At 37.4% G+C, this 19665-nt stretch overlaps 1 protein-coding gene across 2 annotated transcripts in view; it reads left to right on the forward strand.

The window, feature by feature from the left end:
* PLCB1 (phospholipase C beta 1) overlaps window positions 1–19665 on the forward strand; it is an 810170-nt gene that overhangs the window by 206506 nt on the left and 583999 nt on the right. For both annotated transcript variants that reach the window (XM_075596018.1, XM_075596020.1), the window contains exon 3: window positions 9354–9422. In XM_075596018.1, coding sequence (XP_075452133.1) covers window positions 9354–9422 — 69 coding nt within the window. The remainder of the gene's footprint in view (window positions 1–9353; window positions 9423–19665) is intronic.

The following is a 19665-nucleotide window of genomic DNA, read 5'->3' on the forward strand; positions in this document are numbered from 1 at the left end:
CACTTATTATTTTACCGGTACTACGTACTGAACCGGACCAACCTACTTTCACCACTGCTTTTGATTGATAACACCATTATAATCTTTATTCCTCTGTTAAGCGGATTGTAAATGGGGATATTAGGTAAAATGTGTCAAGTGTCCTACGGTATATGTGTTACTGTAGTGATTTATCAATTTTTTTTCAATTTCAATGAAAAACGTGCATGCGTTCAGTGTGAATTGGTTTTTATTACATTCATCTAGGGTTTCCTTTCTATTGTTGTTCTTTTTCGGGCCATTTAAGGTTTTTTTTTAGAATATTTTATGTTCTGAAATAGAGACTCTGACACAGTTTAATAACTTTTTGGTTTAAAATCAGACTTTCATTTCCCAACAGCGCAGGATATAAAGTTTTCTGGAATATTATATATATTAGATCTTTAATGTTTAATTCATGTTCATGCTTCATTCATGTATAATTAATGCTGTCTCTGCTATTAACATCTGCTGTGCTGAACTGATCAGTAAATCAAACAGCTAGCATAGGTATGAGATGTCTGATTACAAATAACATTTGTCTTATGTGCTAATTGATCTGTCTGGGCAGAACTTAAGTGGGATCAGGTGACTCCTTAGACCTATATATTTAGAGCCAAACTGGGTACTACAACAGCACTGCAGGGGCAAGCAACGTCACATCTAGGGTTGCCAGGTGGCTTGTCTAAAAATACTGGACACATTACTGGACCCCCAAGCCCCCCGAATACATATAAAAAATACCCCCATGCCCCCCGAATACATATAAAAAATACCTCCATGCCCCCCGAATACATATAAAAAATACCCCCATGCCCCCCGAATACATATCAAAAATACCCCCATGCCCCCCGAATACATATAAAAAATACCCCCATGCCCCCCGAATACATATAAAAAATACCCCCACACCCCAAAATACATATAAAAAATACCCCCACGCCCCCCGAATACATATAAAAATACCCCCACCCCCCGAAATACATATAAAAAATACCCCCACCTCCCCAATGCATATAAAAAAATACCCCCCACCCACAAATACATATAAAAAAATACCCCCCACCCCCAAATACATATAAAAAAAATCCCCACCCCCAAATACATATAAAAAATACCCCCACCTCCCCAATACATATAAAAAATACCCCCCACCTCCCCAATACATATAAAAATTACCCCCACCTCCCCAATACATACAAAAATACCCTCACCTCCCCAATACATATAAAAAAATACCCCACCTCCCCAATACATATAAATTATACCCCCACCTCCCCAATACATATAAAATATACCCCCACCTCCCCAATACATATAAAATATACCCCCATCATCATGCCATCATCTCCCCAGGCTGGCCCTCATCACAATCTTATCCCCCCTCCATCACAATCTTATCCCCCTCCCATCATCTCACCCTGGCTCCCTATCATATCTCACTCCCCCCACCCCCCATCATCTCACCCTGACTCACTATCATATCTCACTCCCCCCATCATCTCACCCTGGCTCCCCATATCCCCCCCATCATCTCACCCTGGCTCCCCATATCCTCCCCACATACCTTGCCTTATTTCCTGCAGGACGCAGACATCACAGGACCTGTCTCTGGGCTGCCAGGGTATGGGATCTGCCCCCCCCCCCCCTGCTGTCCTCCGTTTGGCTGTCTTTTCCTCCAGTCAGGACACGACTCACGAGTCTTCTCCTCCTGTCTCAGCACAGACTGCCTTCCAATTTTATACCGGACAGGCATCGGAATTACCGGCCTGTCCGGGTGAAAATCGGACACCTGGCAACCCTAGTCACATCTTGAAAGTAGACAATTTTTAAAGTGGAGTTTAATTGGGAGTGCTACAGAATTATCCTCCTCTCTTTCAAGGCTATACATTCTCTTCCCCTCCTTACATCACGGTCCTAGTTTCTCACTATACACCATCCCAACTCTTGCGTTCTGCACAAGGATGTCTTCTGCCTACCCCTTTTGTACCTAAGCCTTCGCCCGCCTAAAACCTTTTTCACTGACTGCCCCACACCTCTGGAATGTCATTCCCCTCAATATCCAACTGGCACCCTCTCTCTCCACCTTTAAAATCTATCTAAAACCACACCTCTTTTATGAAGAATATGGGTAGTTCTGCTGGCTGATACTATATATATCAGATGCACCGATCCCTTGTAGACTCACTTGCCATAACATCCTCCTACTGTCTCTGTAAGTTCTCCCTAATTACAACTTAGATTGTATGCTCTTCAGGATAGGGACTCCCTTTCCTATTGTTACTGTAACGTCTGAAGCACTTATTCCCATTTTGTGTTATATTATTATATCACGTGTATTACTGCTGTGAAGCGCTAGGTACATAAATGGCACTATATAAATAAAGATATACATACATGTATGTTCTATTGCATTTTGAATTAGGAACCTTACAACACGAATATTACAATTTGCTTTTCTAAACTTCAGAAAGGGTGTATGTGATATTCATATGCTGGTTCAAGAGCTGTAGGAGGAAGGTGACCTGAATATGTTGAGCTCTTTGGAGCGCACGCATTAAGTGCCGGTACTGGTTAGTGCAACCGTTCCGGCATTAATTCCCACTCAGTTGAATGTGTTAACCCGATCCGGAACTTGGTACATGTGCCGCCCATTTGTATCAACACCAAAATGTAAGCACAAAGTCGTTCTTGTCACAACTCCTGCTGAAATTTGCCTGCAACAGGCTGCATCTACAGTATGTATTTATCTTAGAAGCGTAATTTCCTGGCATTGGTCTACGACTAGATGAGGGATTTATGGAGCAAGTGGCAGCAGTTAGGGCAGAGTTACATTTGCATGTTGGCACAGTTATATGTATAATGAGAGGTGCAGCTTGCATTACTTTACTTGGCCGTTTTCTTTGTTGGCTTTCTCCATCACCTTAAAGATTGTGTAAGTGGTTATTTTAGAGCAGGCATACGACATATTCCACAAGAGTAGAAATACTCTTAAAACATATTTAGCACTTGAGACAAAACAATGCTTGATTTTTTTTAATACAGATGCATCAGCGCAGATCACTTTCTTGATACATAGACCCCATTATTTTTACCTTGTGTTGATACATTCACCTGATTTTCAATATATATATAAAAAAATGTTGTTTCTTTTTATTAAAAATGCTATTATATAAGGAATATGCCAATATTACAACAGCTGCTTCCCAATCTGTGACTCTACTGCAAAATCTGCCATATAACACATTCTGTGTGGTCCTGCAGGATAACAAATTACACATCATTCCCACTGGAACAATCCTAAACACTTTAATATTTTTTCAGTTAGGGCAGAGAGGTATTGGTTCAATCACTTGACTTGGATTAGCTGCCTCGGGTGCACGGCAATTAGCCCAATGCTGGGAGATGTATAAGGTGTCTGTGTTTTCCAACTAGAAAAAGTAACCGGCACTCAAAGCGTCTCAATAAAAAAGTGTTATTTATTCCACAGAGATCGAAGATTTGGTCACCAACATTAACCTTAGCTAAGCGTGATGACATGCCATTGCTAGGTAACGCATCCAGCTTGTTGAAATATTAAAGTAAATGTATGGAATAAAGCAATTTGTGGAGTCTATTCAATAGTAATGAAAAAAATAATAAAATGTGTGTATACTGTACCGTGTGTGTGATAATGCATAATAAAAATAACCAATGTTCCCCAAACTATCAAAGTGAGTAATTAGAATGGGAGTTATTCATTAAAATGCGATAGTGTCGATCGAGACTGTTCTGTCAAACTATACATTGGGTTCTCATTTCTGAAATAGCGGTAGAGCTGAGCTATCTTTTTTTACAACAACTCTATTTTGGAAACAACATTTAAATTCTTAATCAGGCCCATTGTTTCTTAAACAATGTTGATACAAATGAAATAAATGGTAAGAATAAAATCAATTACAGTGCTGACAAGAGAAAGCATGCACTGTCCACCTTTAATATTCATTTGTCAGATTCACTTTATAGTACAAAACTGGAAACAGACAATGGCGTTTATTTGGACAGGAGATGTAGAATATTTCTATAATTAGGTATGTTAGGGTTGTACTATTGTGAGTTGAGAGCGTGGAAGCGACATCCTATTGTTGATACACCTTTTGCTTGTCAAGCTTTACTACTTTAGTTTATGAAAAATGTATGAATTTGTCCATCAGATGTTTACTTATTGACAGATATTCACCCTGTAATTGCATATTTTATATTAAGTAAATGTTTATTAATTTTGATAAATATATAATATATAGTCTATTGTTTGAGCTATTCATGCCCGTAGCAGACAGACTGTGTCAAAATGCATGTTGAATAGCATATCTGATATTCTGAATTAGGAAATAAAGTGCTCCCTTCATGCTGTGAACCGTGTAGTGATTAGAAAAATAAGACAGCTAGCTCAATTCAACAAGTATTTTAACGGCTTCCAATGCAACAGTCTAAAGCAGGGCACCCCAACCTTTTTGTGCCTAAGGGCACACTTAAGAGGTCGGGGAGAGACTGTCGGGCACCCACCAATTTATGCAAGTCATTTTTCTTTACCCCACAATCCCCTCAACCCTTCCAAAGCACAATACCCCACAATTCCCCCGCCGCAGCACAATGCCGTACAATCTTCCCCACCACAGCACAGTATCCCACAATCCCCGCACCCCCACAACACACCCCGCCACACAGCTCAAGAGTCCCCGCCCCAAAGCACAACACACCCATCACAGCAGAATACTCCTGCCCCAGAGCACACTACCCAACAACCCTCCCACAGCACAATACCCCATTATCCCCCCCACAGCACAATAACCTACAATACCTCCCCACAGCCCAATACTCCACAATCTTTCCACAGCACAATTCCACACAATCTCCCCCACCAGCACAATAATCCCCACAATCTCAACGCACAGCACAATGTTCCCCACCCTACAACACAATGCACGCGCACACACACACACACACACACACACACACACACACACCACACACACTTTGCCTTGTGGTGGATGCCTCCTGTGCCACGCTGGTCCAGCCTGCGGATGCGGAAGACCAACTTCTGTCACTGGGCAGCGGAGGAGAGAGGTGCAGAACAGAGGACTGGCACGGGGGCAATGAAAACGATGGGCCCGAAACAATTATTTCAGCTCTTCCCCCCTTTTGGCGGCCCTGATCGCGGGCAGCTGAAAAGGCGTGGAAGCCACGGGCACCGAGTTGGGGGACCCCTGTTCTACATAAAATCTCTAAAGAGGACAACGTATTATGAAGGGAATGAAAAAAATAGCTCCACAAATCTCTGTGGCAGAATATCAGAGCACATTTTTTCTTAACCCTTTTGATATTGGCACAACCTGGAACGAATTATAGGGCAATGCAATTCTGACCCCTCCAGAACCCAACATTTCGATGCATCTTTATTAGAGAATATGGAATTGGTAGTCTTTCCCTTTCTGCATTCGCCACAAACTGCCCTCCTATTAGCCATTGTTGTTTCTGCACTATGACCATATCTGACTCATAATAATCTGCGTTACTTAATATCAGAATTCTGTACAGATGTGCCTTGGAAAGCTCATACAAAACATACAGAACCAAGTCCCTCGATTATTTTTATGCTTGAAGAGAATTTGGAGGATAGAGCTACATGTACAGTAACAAGGAAATTAACCATTTGCTATACAGCTATGGTAGCCACTAGTGAAAATGTGAATCTATGGTAAACTGCTGTTTTCCTTAAAAGTTTTAAAAAGTAATGTTAAAATAAAAAAATAAATACCTATAATTCTGTGCTGTGTTGTATAATAAATATATGTTGCTCTGGCCAGCTACAGTATAGCACATACCATGCACATTTACACATTATTATGAGCTGAATTAAAATATATAATTTTTTACAATTAATACTTTTTTTTTTTTAAATGATTATTATTTTTATGATTACCTACATATTTTATTGTTATGATGTAGAATTGTAAGGATAAATACTTGTAGTTATTAAGCTTCTTGGAACTTATGAAACATTTCCTCTAGCAAGTAAGTTAAATGCACATTGCTCATGCAATAAATGCATATTGTTTAACTATCGAAACATTGAAGCAAGCACCCTGAGTATTTTTAATAGTGCTTTAATTGTCCGTGCTATACAAATAAGTTAGATAAATAACTAAACTTGAAGGGCTTTGTATTGCACTAAATGACCACTTGAAGTGCATAGCTTTCTCTGTCATCTTTTGTTATGAACTGTGCAATAACAACACCAACAGCTTACTCTTCCAGGATACCAGGAATAATGATCCACTTATTGATAGGTTTGTGAGCTTAAAATGGCTGATGGCAAGGAATAAAGCCTTGTCGGTGACATTGTAGCAATGTCATTAAAAGTGTCCCATAGAGCTTTGCACAGGGGTGGGGGAATCAACTTTTGTAACTGATTGGTGAATGTTCCGGCAATATAAAAATGTAACACTACAAAACTGAGAGGGGATTGCTATTGTAAAAAATATAATCACAATATAATACTCTTTTTGAAATATTTTAATTTCCATTTGTTTTATTCAACAGATTACATGTTCCTTTTTTTAAGAGTATCAATGTATTCAGCTCTACAAAAAAATATGCTTCTAGACAGGAGTCAGACAACACAAATTGCATTGTTGTGTAAGTTAATCAAGGGTCCTACATATGATTCAGCTCACTATGAGAATGTATGGCAAGCCAGAGGGGGCAAGGTATGTTAGATTGAGTTCCATAACACATAGCGTTAGCCACTCCAGGGTTCATATTATGGATATCAATAGGAATTCTCTTCTGTTTGAATGGGATTGCAGGGACCCCACACTGTGTTAATCCGATGGGCCATTAGGAATCTCACAGAAATATTGAGGCATGTTGAGGTATTTACTGTGAGATTGCCCCAGATTTTCCAAGGCAAGTGATCTACTGTAATACTGGTGGCTGCATCTGTATTCGTCAACATTTCAGTGCTAAATACAATATAAACCTTCATCAAACGTGCACCTTAGCTACAGTATGAAGACTTCATACACATGATGTGTAATTTGTTGTTTTAAAGGATTTTTGACACACCACGTAATGTTGAATACATGATACAGTTGAAATGAAAACAGAATAACGTGTATTTCTTATTTATTACTAGTGTTAGTGAATATAAACGATTAGTGTAATACTATTTACAATAGCCATATGGTGCAAATAATCTATTTTTGGTCATCTATATACTGTAATGAAACATCCCTGCTGCATCAACTACATTGTTTGGTTGATATATAGCAATTTCAATCTGTGCTAATACTATTAACAGTCTTTTTAGGATTTCTGACAAGTTGATTGGATGATGTTGATAAACTTTCTCCTTTTTGGGGGGGGAGAGGAAGCAAAAAAAGCTGTTTGAGACTTCAGTATATAGGCCGTAGTATTTTTGATAACTGGAACACACTACAACACAGCTCTCAGCATATCAGGGCCATTTGGGCCATGTGAAGATTACAGCACAATCTAAGTGAAGATTACAATCTTTTGTAAATCTATAAGGCAATCACTGTGAGACACCAGGCAGCCTGTATTATTAATGTTCTTTCGTCAATTAATCTTTTTTTTTTCTTCCTGTAATGTAATCCACTTTGATGAAATCTCTTATTTTCGTATAACCTCTGGTTGTTATGAACTAGACATTTAGATTTGATATGTTCAGGTTAGTTGGTACATTGGACCCATAAAATCTATTTTACTCCTGGTCATACTAATGAAATAATTAGCCGGTTTACATTAGACTACTTGATGTGCTGCATGAAGAAAAAGAAAGACATACTGTACCAATGAATAACATGCAGTGGAAAAGAGAAGCAATATTGTGGATCAGGGGTGGCCAACTCCAGTGCTCAAGGGCCGTCAACAGGTCAGGTTTCCAGGATATCCCAGCTTCAGCACAGGTGGCTCAATCAGTGGCGCAGTCTTTTACTGTTGTAGATGGTATTTATTTAGATACAAGTAATTACAAATACACTAAAGCAACATTATTTATGCCATTTTAGTATGGTATCCATTAGCTACAATTCTTATAGGTTTAGATATTCTACATCACAATTACCGTATATGACATTATGGCTGCAAATATCTCAATCATCCTGCAAACTGATGTAATAACAATATCTTGAACATGTTTATGGCAAATTAAACCTAGACAAATGACCTTATGACAAGTGTATAAGTAACTTCACGGTGCCTTCAATATATTTTTTATTAATATAATTGTATTATAGACATAAAAATAGGCGTAAAAAGGTTACTGTGTTTTTACTTTGCCCAGTTATTCTATAGCATTATTGTCAGCTCTCAGAGCTTATTTATCAGTTAAGATCCCAGGTGTTGCTGTGGCAGATCAAAGAGAAGAAGTGAGGAGCTCTAACACTGAAGCTCCAGGATTAATACCCTAATATTTTTCTTTAATCAAAAATACTCTGGGGGCTATGTAGCAAAGTCTCCCTCCTGGGTACAAAACAGGGGCAGAACTAAAGCAAAAATACTGCAACATGTAAATTGCTCCAGTTTGACTCCAGTTTTGCAGCCGGGAGACTTTGGCTCTGATTCACCAAAGGGTGCTAAGCTTACTGCATTAACTAAGCTTTAGTGAGTCTGGGCCTTTGATACATAGTCCTCTTTGTATAAGAGAAAAAGGCAGCAATTGTTTTGTACCACTGCGTCTAACAATGAACCTCACATATTCTGGAAATATCATTTCATAGAAGTGAAATAAAGAATTGTCATAAAGACATTAAATGACCAGGCAAGCAAAACCACAGTGTTACATTAAGGGTTTTAGTTAGCCAAGCCTCCGAGCTACAAAACTGGGGTTAAAAATGGTAACATATTTACAGAAGATATTATGAAGTTGTGCAAATCTTATCATGTTCTTCACTTCTGGGTTATATACTGTATCATGATGTATAGTTTCCATGTGTACATGTGCATTATGTAATTACACAATATTCCACAATAGTTATTTTGTTGAAGGTTGCACTCTAGTGCACTGCGTCTATTATATAAAGTCGGGGTATTATGTGTTACAAATACAGAGAGATTCTATTTCTTTAAAAAAAAAGTGGTGTTTGCAGAAGCATTTTGAGCTTAAAACACAATACAACAGAATGGATTTGTAAAATACATTGCTCGATGTCTCTTTATTTCAAACTGGCCAATAAAAAAAAGCAAATTGAAGACTTGCATAGAAGCTGTCATGTAAACAAACATGTACTGTATGGTGTAGTATGTAAACATTGGATATTCTTTTTTCCTAGGAGACGGAACTTTTGGATATCAGCTTAGTGAAAGATGCCAGGTGTGGAAAACATGCAAGAACTCCAAAGGTAGGAAGTGACATTCACACAACTAACACTGAGGAGAGACTGTGATGATGGATCATGACTGGTGTTGTATAATAAGCCGTTTTTCTAGCACAAAACTGTTCATCACGCCCCTCCAGTCTCAAACGTCTCCTTTTTTTAATCTATTACTCAGATTTGAGTCACCTTTTAAAAATTCCTTTATATAATTGGAGACTTTTCAGTGACTGTTAAGCTACAACCAGTACAAATGCAGTTAATCATCACATAGAAAAGATAGAGACATTGGTGTTGATAAAAATTATGACATTCAGATGCACAACTATGAACAATTAAATATTTAATTTCACAGATTTTACCCAGGTCACAAAAATATGTTTTTAGAATATTTCATTTTTCAAAAATGGTGCACGTGTGTACCTACATTTTTCTCCTTTCTCAGTGTCCGTAAGTAAGAGGAGATGTTTATGCTACTGCACTACTAATGAAAATAAGCAGTGAAGAATCTCAGCATGGTTGTATCCTCTCCTTCAGTGTTAAGACTGACATTACACTCAATATTCAATATTTTGCCCTTGTTTGCCCCTGAATGGAAAGTAAGGATACAATATGTCACTTATTTTGCTTTTTTACATGATTTTCTATAACCTTTTTACTGAATACAAAATGGTTCTCATATGAGGCTTGAAATTGAAAACAATGTGACAAGTTTAGAAAACCATTTGGTTGCCGTATGGTAATTCTATACAAGCAATGCAGACTCATGATTTTGAGTGTTATAATGTTACAGATGGTGTTTTCTGTCTTTAGTTTTTTTAAAGTGTGCTTACCTGTTTTCACATACAGCACACCTGAAAGCTCGTGACCTGCATATGGAACAAGGGTTAATGCACAGCTCTCTAGCTAGCCCACTTTTCACCTTCCGCAAAGGTCCCTCCAATGAACACTATCTCCCCTCATTCCGTCCCCATATACCATCTGTCACAGACAGCACACTTGTGAGCATGCGACTTAGATATGCAACCAGGGTTAAAACACGGCTACTCTAGCCAACTCACCTTACGCCACCGCAACGTACTTTCAATAAATTAATATTTACCCCTTACTCGATTGCAATCATCTACTCGCTGCCACCACCCAAGAAATACCAATGAAATTTGCAGAGTCTAAGGTCCCTATTTATTAAAGAATTGTTTTACAACAACATACAGTTACAATAAATGCAGAAATGTTTCTTAAAATAAAATGATAAAATAGAAATAGAAATTCCTATACTTTACAACATGTCATAGGTTTTTCCTAGAGAGGTCACTGACGTAGGAAAGACGAGAACTCTGATCCCAAAACACACTTCTTGTTGAATTCTAACTCATAATTAATATGTAGGGCTTTATATTCTAAGTCCCCTTCATTGAGAAGACAATAAGTCATCTGTCATCAATCAACCACGGTGTTGACAGTTTTACAACTTAGAAGAAAAAAACCCAACCTTTTTTGACATTTAAAGTCTGACTAAATATATAAAAGACCTCATATCTTAATTTCTCCAATACTTAGACATGTGTGAGTCATATCAATAGATTCAGGTGAGTTTTCTGAATGCAACATTAATACCGGCTTTCCTATAAATTTGAGTGACAAACGGATATCTGTCCCTTGCCACCTCTGAAACAGCAAGTGTTTGGCATTATTACATTCGTCTCCTTGAAACGATTACAGGTCCAGGATTTTCATATCTTTTGAATGGTAGGGTTAGTCACTCCCCTTTGCACTCTGTAGAACCCTTCCAGGAATGCTTTGAAAGTACCTTTAAAAGTGTCCTGTTTACTTGAGTGTCAGAAGAGCCATAATTCAATCATATCTCTGGTAAAACAAATGCCCTTATATAGATGTATCAGTTCCATACAACCCAGACCTGCTCTGGCAGGCCATAAAAACAATCTGTTTGTATTTTTAAGCAAACTGTAGCTACATTAACTTTTGAAGTACAAGATTGATTCAAATACTTTTTATTCCCCACCATTTTTATTACACTTGTATGTATACAAATAGAAAAAAGGAAGTTAAATACACGCATATACAGTAGTATAAATGTCAACTCATGCCTTTTATTGGTGAAACAATACCAAGTGCATAATGTTCGGGGTACAAACAGACCTTTCTTCAGATGTGATACTCAGACAATGTGTAACTCCAGGTATAATTATATATATATAAAGGAAAAAGGAGACAGGTACTCCTACCTTTCTCAAGAGTCAGAGTCTCAGTGGGGACCGAAACGTTGAGTCAATAAATTTCACTTTTTTGCATATAGGAGAGCCTGTCCCTTTTTTCCTTTTTCTGTATCTTTTTGGACAGTATGCACCCTCCCTGTACCTTTATTTTTTATTTTGTTTTGTGTGTGCCATATTTCTGAATATATATATATATATATATATATATATATATATATATATATATATATATATATATATATATATATACAGTATATATACTGTATATTCAAAAATGAATAGACAATACCGTTCTGTGGCTAACTAAATGCTTTTATTTGTGCGAGCATTCGAGATACACTAATCTCTTCTTCCGGCGATGGTACACTGAATAAAGCAGCAAGGTTAAACTTAAAAATAGTGCACATACTGTAGGAATGTTATCTGTGCTAACACCCCCCCGTCCCCGTCCCCGTCTAGTATACGACATATATATATATATATATATATATATATATATATATATATATATATATATATATATATATATATATATATATATATATATATCTATATACTGTATATATACAGTATATATACACAAACACACAACAATCATTAGTTTCTGGATGGATTCTGGCACCACAAATATGCTAATTAGGTGATGTCAGAGCTAGTCTGTCATCATGACATCACAATCATGAAAAATATTTGTGTGTAACATAATATTTTTTCATAATAATATATATAATAAAAATACCTAAATAAAGTGTAATGCCAATCATGAAAATGTATATCCAATGTTAAAAAATGAATAAAAACAAATAAGGACTGATGAACTAATATAGCCAGTCCAATTTATATCCCAAAACATCACGTAATAAAATCATCAACTTATACTTTTTTCTTATACTGTACACATCAAATTTCTTTTGGATACTGAAGTCAGACTGTCTCAAATTATATACATACGCATATTATCTTCCCTACTGTATATAAATCTAGCAAACAGACCATAACCCCTTTCTGGCATCTCACAAACAGATATAGAAAACGGTATATCTATTTACAGACAAAAATCTTCAGAACAATACATCAACTATATTACAAGTATATTCTAAACATATTTAATTGATGATAATCTATTAGAGTTAAATATACTAAACATAGGTACTTTAATTAACGCAATAATCTGCTCTTTTTCTGATCCCCATCGCAATATTAATAGCCATGTTACCTTTCCATAAACACGCAACAGGTATTTTATACTAGTAGTCTATAACATCACTCAAGATAAGAGAAATAAGAACATATCTGTTTATAAACAACCTTTACAGATAATAAATTAGATCCATTGCCATTCACTAGAAATCACTGGTCTATAGATATCTATATATCTAATGAAAATATCTTCTTGTTAGATGTACTTTACATAAATAATTCTAATGAAAAATAATAATAATAATGAAAAATATTCACTAGTATTTATTACTGTATGTCTCCATATTTATAAGAATGTTTTCTAGTGAGGGGCCATATAAATGTATCCATGGTCATGTATACAAGTAGATAATAAAGTCAGATTCTATTAATAAAAGCAGAACAAAAATAACAAGGAATCAGCGGAATCCAGGATTTTAGCAAAAAATTGATTGTGCAGACAATTCACTATATAGGGTAACTTATCAGTATTAACGGCTTCTCTAAATTAAGTTCACATGCTCAGGCATATATCCTACACATAGAGCGATAGAAGCAAAGCAATTGGATATTAGAAAGAAAAAAGATGTTTTTGTTACACTAACGAATTAGCGAACAATCTTCAACGGCAACATCCATATACCACAAAGTTTGAGAGATGTTGCACACTATATAGTAACCTTCAATATGGGCTTCTCTGCGCAGGTGCCTTACCTTACTAAATGGTAATGAATACACCAGGAAAAGTTTGAATTGATACATTGCTTTTTCCAATATGTGGGTGTGCTATAAGGAGAAAAGACATCTTATATCAGTTTAAATACAGTAGCATTAAAGACGCTTGGACAGATTAGGTCAATCTGGGGACATCGCTAGGGCTTACCTATCCAGAAGGGGCATAGTTTTACCACCCACATATCTGTCATCATAAGAAGCAATGAAGGCTGTCATTCTCATGCATCCCTTTTGCTGACATCATATTTAGGCTATGTATCCAGAATGCCTTACCACAAAACAGTCATTTAACTTGATTCCCCCCTCTAGTTAGTGGTGGTATACTGTATGTTCTATAATGAAGTATATTAGTTGTGAGATGCTGTGTCTTTCAGCATGAAAGTGTCTCGCCACAGGATTGTCCGTATTGTTGCTTTTGATATTCTGATATTGTGTTGATAACCTATATTTAACATTTTTTTTAGTTTGTCCACTATAAAGTTTTCTGCATGAACACGTAAGGGTGTAGATTACAAAAGCTGTATCACAGGTTGCATAGTACCTTAGAGGAATCTTTTAACCAGTTAATGGATGCCAAAAAGACATAACATTAGAAAAACGGCCACAATGTAGGTATGGAAATGTGCCATATTTAGGGATAGATAGGAAGATTTTGTGGGGGGTTTTGCTCTATGTCTGCCTTGATTAATTGATCTCCTATGATTCTACCATGCCTAAAAGAAAATAGAGGCTTTTCTATAAATAGTGTTCATATGAAGGATCTCTCTGTAGAATTTTCTGCTATCTGGAAATAATGTTTTTCAGTGTTCTTGAACTGGTACAACAATGTATATGTCATAACTACTGCAAATCAACTGGTAGTACTACTTTTTAACTTTTAATTAAATTACGAGCATTTGTACTGTATCATATCCTGTCATAGTATTACAAATTCTCAGTGTCCGAATTAATTGGCTGTATGGTACAGTAGTCCCTCGATTGTGTACTTAGGGTGCCAACTTTCAGCTAGCAAATAATTATTCCTATCTGTAAATTTTGTATAAACATCAGTATTTAATGTTTTTCTTCCTCCTTTTTTTTTAAACTAGCATATCTAGGAAATGTATTGTAGTCAAATCATGAGTTTATGTAAATTGAAAGGTTCGATGTTTACTACTGATGCTTTTCATCATATCTTGGAGCTCTACTTCTGTCCCCTTCCAGACAAAGAAAATGTCATCTATATACCTCCACCATGTGAAATTAGGGAAGTATATAGAGCAGGGGTGTGCAATCTTTCCCGATGCGCCCCCTGCCTGCTTCCCTCCCTGCTTGCGTCCCCCCTTCCTTACCTTGTCTCTGGTTCTCCGGTGTCACATGATGTCACGTTGCTATGGCAACAGGACGTCACGTGACCCTGACGCCGTGATGCCATGGTAAGGATTGTTGGAGAGGCCACGCGCAATCCCCAAGCATTTAATTTAAATGCCTTGGGGAAGAGCGTGAGGCCTCTGCAACCGCTGTGTCCCCCCTGAAAAAGCTTGTGTCCCCCCAGTTTGCGCACACCGGATAAAGAGGACTGTCCCAAAACAGGAGCTTTTCAATGGGGTACATGTAAAGGTTAGCATACGAGGGGGACATGGTTGCCCCCATTGCCATCCCTTGCATTTGTATATAGAATTCACTATCGAATCAAAAATAGTTTTTTTATGAACAATATTAAGTAAAAATATTCGACATTACTAATTGGTGTCGTTTTCAGTGCTTCCCATGTATTTACAATACCTTCCTTATGATGTAGAGCGGTTTGTAGAGACTTTGCACATCCACTGTGCACAGAATATCAGTATCACGGATATCATTTACCTGAGATATATTTTGTTTAGAAAATCAGTAGTGTCTTTAATACAGGGACTTAGATGCTATTCCAGTAGCTGCAGGAAGCAGTCTAAATAAATTGATAGTGGTTACAATACACTCTCACTGTTTGCAACAATCGATCTCCCAGGCAGACGTTTCTAAACAGTCATGCACTTTGGGTAATAATTATAATACAGGTTTAATTGGATCTTTATTTTAGAAATTAAACCAGTGTGTAGTGCATTTTTTACAGTTACATTGATCAGTTTCTGAATGGTGGAAAGTGGATCACTGTCTAGTTTTCTGTAATGCGCACAGTTTCCTGTGAGTCAGGGGGCCTGTATGTTATATAGCTGCCTCTGGTATATAAGTTCAAAAGGGAGAAACGGGTGCTCAAATAGTTCCGGAATATGGAGTTATTATAGTGAAAGGTGAAAGTAAAACAGACTCTTGCATGCAGTGGGTAGTATAATAACGTTGGTGAGTAATCTTGAATACATCAGTCATAATAATCAACCCTCCTGAAGATAAACAGCAGATACAAGTATCTCACACTGCTGCAGCCTCATTGGGGGTACAAAAGAATGTATAGCAAATCTTCAACAAGACAAAGTACTCACTTATATTTTCTCTTTATCCTCCATTTCTTCTTCATTTGGATTTCAAGATTCTTACCCACTCCTACAGTCTTTTAAGTTGAGCATGACCAGCTGCACGTGAAAAGATTCATGATGCAGAACCATTGTTCAGAATGGTGCCTTGTGAACAGCTCCATACTCCTTGATAAAGCACCCTTTAGGTGCGAAACACCTAGGAGAGTCCCTACACCTCATTCTGGTGATGATCTAATAAAATTATTTTTATTTTAACCCAACCTGGCTCCCTTAGCTGTGCGCTGCTGTTTCAGTTTATCTACACTTGCCTCTTGTATATAAGCTGTACAGTCCATGATGACCACAGCTCCTCCAGTGTCAGCCCTTTTTTAAATGATATCCTTCTCCTTCTGTAATACTTGTAATGCATCATACTCTTTTTTTTTTAGAGAGAGATCATGATGCATTGGAGCATTGAAATCAAGTTTATCTTTATCATTTTGGACTAAATTTATAAAAGTCTTCAAAGAAGGATGTAAAAATGGCATACAGAAAGTACTACTCTCTTTTAGAGATACATCAAAGGGATCTATATCAGTATTACTCAATGATGGAACCCCCTTATCAGCATTGACAACATTTTCTGTGGTAAAGAAATTTTTTAAATTAAAGTTACGGAAAATTCTTTCTATTATGTGTGTGCATCTAACCTCCTCTTTTTCTATTTGGATTGATGCTGGTGGCAGTTTTGAGGGGATCTTGCCACAGAGAACATACTGCACCACCAGGAGACTATTATATGTAAGGCCAGATTAACCACTAGGCAAACTAGGCAGTCATCTAGAGTGGTAACATTTTTTTTGGGTGGCCTCACAAAACTGGCGATTCCATGTAGCAGCAGGGTCGCCGATAGGGGGGGACACCTGTAACTACTGTCCCAGGCCTGTGAGTCTGGGTCTGGGCACCCTGCCAGCAACCCTAACATGTACCAGATATGCTGAGGTGCCTCCAGAGGAGGTGAAGGCTGGTGGAACTGACAGGCATCTCTGAAGACACCTTCTGAAAGGCACCATGGCAGGCCTTTTCTTACAGGCCCTTGTGTTGTGCGGGCCAACTCTGACAGGCCTCTAGTATTCCTCCGCCATCCTCCAAGGCTATGCACACTCTGCCCTCCCCTTCCTCTGTTGTTGCCCTTCCTGCCCAAAACCCCCTCTCAGGCACATAACTTTCTCCCCCACCCCATGGCACATACAGATGTAGCCAGACTTAATGTTTGCATGCTGTCCCATGACCATGCTGAATGAAGCCCGGAAGGATTAACTTGCAGCAGGTTCCATTGAAAAGAATGGACCCCCTACAACACTGTCCCAGCAGCCAACTCCCCAGTGCCTTGGTTTTTCAACATTTCACCTGTGGCCACGTGAACGGTATGGCTTGCAACATCTGTAACTATATCCCCCCTCCCCCAGGCACATAACTATATACCCCCCAAAGTACAATGAGAATGTACAATCAGCAACATATTCTCCTTTTTAATGTAAAGTATATCTAATTATAAATGCAGAATTTCTATTCATACTAATGCACAATATTCATTTTCTAAAGTTAATGGTGTTTTTGTGTGGGGGGTGCACAAGGCTAAAGATTCACCTAGGGCGCCTAATACCACGGCACAGCCCTGATTATGTGCCATTTGCACACAAGGCATGCAATATTTTTAGATTGTAAGATCTTCGGAGCAGGGACTCCTCTTCCACAATGTTACTGTTATGTATGATGCACTTATTCCCATGATGTGTTATTTGTAGTTATTTGTTATTTATGTGATTGTCAAGTGTATTACTGCTGTATAGCGCTATTTACGTTAGTGGCGCTATATAAATAAAGACATACATTCATACATACATACATACATACATACATACATACATACATACATACATACAAGTATATCTTTTTTGGATACCTATATGTATCAGGAGACTTTTTCAGATACAACTCATAACAGTTGATAATGTTTTCTCTCTTTTATTTTGATTGTGTCATTTTAAATGTTGCATTGTGTCTACAGCAATTGTAGGATACATTCACAGTGCTATGGAGGATATGTATCAAGATGATACATCAGTGAAAATATTTTATTTTCTCTCAATTTGTGCCTCTGGGAAATGTATGAATCGTGTTACAGCTGAGGCTGATTTCTTGAACAAAGAGGTTTACGCCACCTCACACCTGGTAGATTTTAATGACACAAAGAAAAAGCACAGATGTGAAGTTGGATGAATCTTATTACAATATTGCACTGCACAGCTCCTGGACTGCTCTAATACCAATTGCCCAAATAATTCATTAGCACAATCGAAGCAAAGTCGACTAAAAGAACCTTTATAGGAACAGAACCAACATGTCATTACACTGCTTAGTTTCAACTTAAAATTATAATGGATATTTGCCACCCTTGAAACATAATAACCCAAGCTTCAGACTGTCTGAATAATGACACATAGCTGTGATTGTTTGTTACAGTATATTTGTTTTTCTTTGAGTACTTTTTCTGGAGTTAATAGATTGTAAGGAGTTTATGAAGCCAATGCACTAAGACTCAGATACACAGAGTAATGTTAAGTCAATAACTTTGTCATATTTTTGGACAGAAAGAGCATTGTGTTAACTACAATATAACAGACGTTATTGATAATTATATGTAAAAGCGGTATTTCCCCTAACATGGTCTATCTAGAAAGAACCATTAAGGTTAACACAGAGATTTAGCGTGACATTAGTCATACCTATAGGTGGCGTTACTCCACCCAGACCCTGATATGGGAGACAGCTAGAGAGACACATAGAGATTTATATACCTCCCCAAACACTCCTTTATAGAATATGTGGAGACATACCTGTGAACAAAACTGAACACATTTGAGATACCTGTAAAATATGGTAATTGAGATAAAGTTGCATAGTTACATAGTAGATGAGGTTGAAAAATTACATATGTTCATCAAGTTCAACCTATGATAAATTTAGGCGACAGATACTTACCCTATTTTTGTATTTATAGTATTTTGATCCAGAGGAAGGCAAATAGAAAACCCCAGTGAAATATCATCCAATTCTTTCCTGACACCAAATAAAGGCAGTCAGATTTCTCAATGGATCAACATCCTTGCCATGTTTACTTATTTGTATATCCTTGTATACCTTTTCTTTCTAAAAAGATATCTATCCTTTTTTTAAAGATATATATTTTATCTGCCATCACAGTCTCCATGGGTAAAGGATTTCACACTTTAACTGCCCTTACGGTAAAGAACCCTTTCCTTTGTTGCTGGTGAAATCTCCTTTCCTCTAACCTTAAGGGATGATCCTGTGTCATTTGTACTGCCCTTGGGATGAATAGTTCTTTTGAAAGCTCCTTGTAGTGTCCCCGAATATATTTGTATATAGTTATCATATCCCCTCTTAGACACCTCTTTTCTAATATAAAGAAATCTAACTTTGCTAGCCTCTCCTCATAAAGCAGATTATCTATCGCTATCATTAATTTTGTAGCTCTTCTCTATAATTTTTCTAGTTCCATAGTGTCTTTTTTATGGAGTGGTGCCCAAAACTGGGTTCGATATTCAAGGTGTGATGCTACTAATGCTTTATAAAGGGGCATAATTCTGTTTACTTCCCTTGCAT

This window comes from Ascaphus truei, chromosome 4, assembly GCF_040206685.1.
Source record: "Ascaphus truei isolate aAscTru1 chromosome 4, aAscTru1.hap1, whole genome shotgun sequence".
In the NCBI taxonomy this organism is placed as follows: Eukaryota; Metazoa; Chordata; class Amphibia; order Anura; family Ascaphidae; genus Ascaphus; species Ascaphus truei.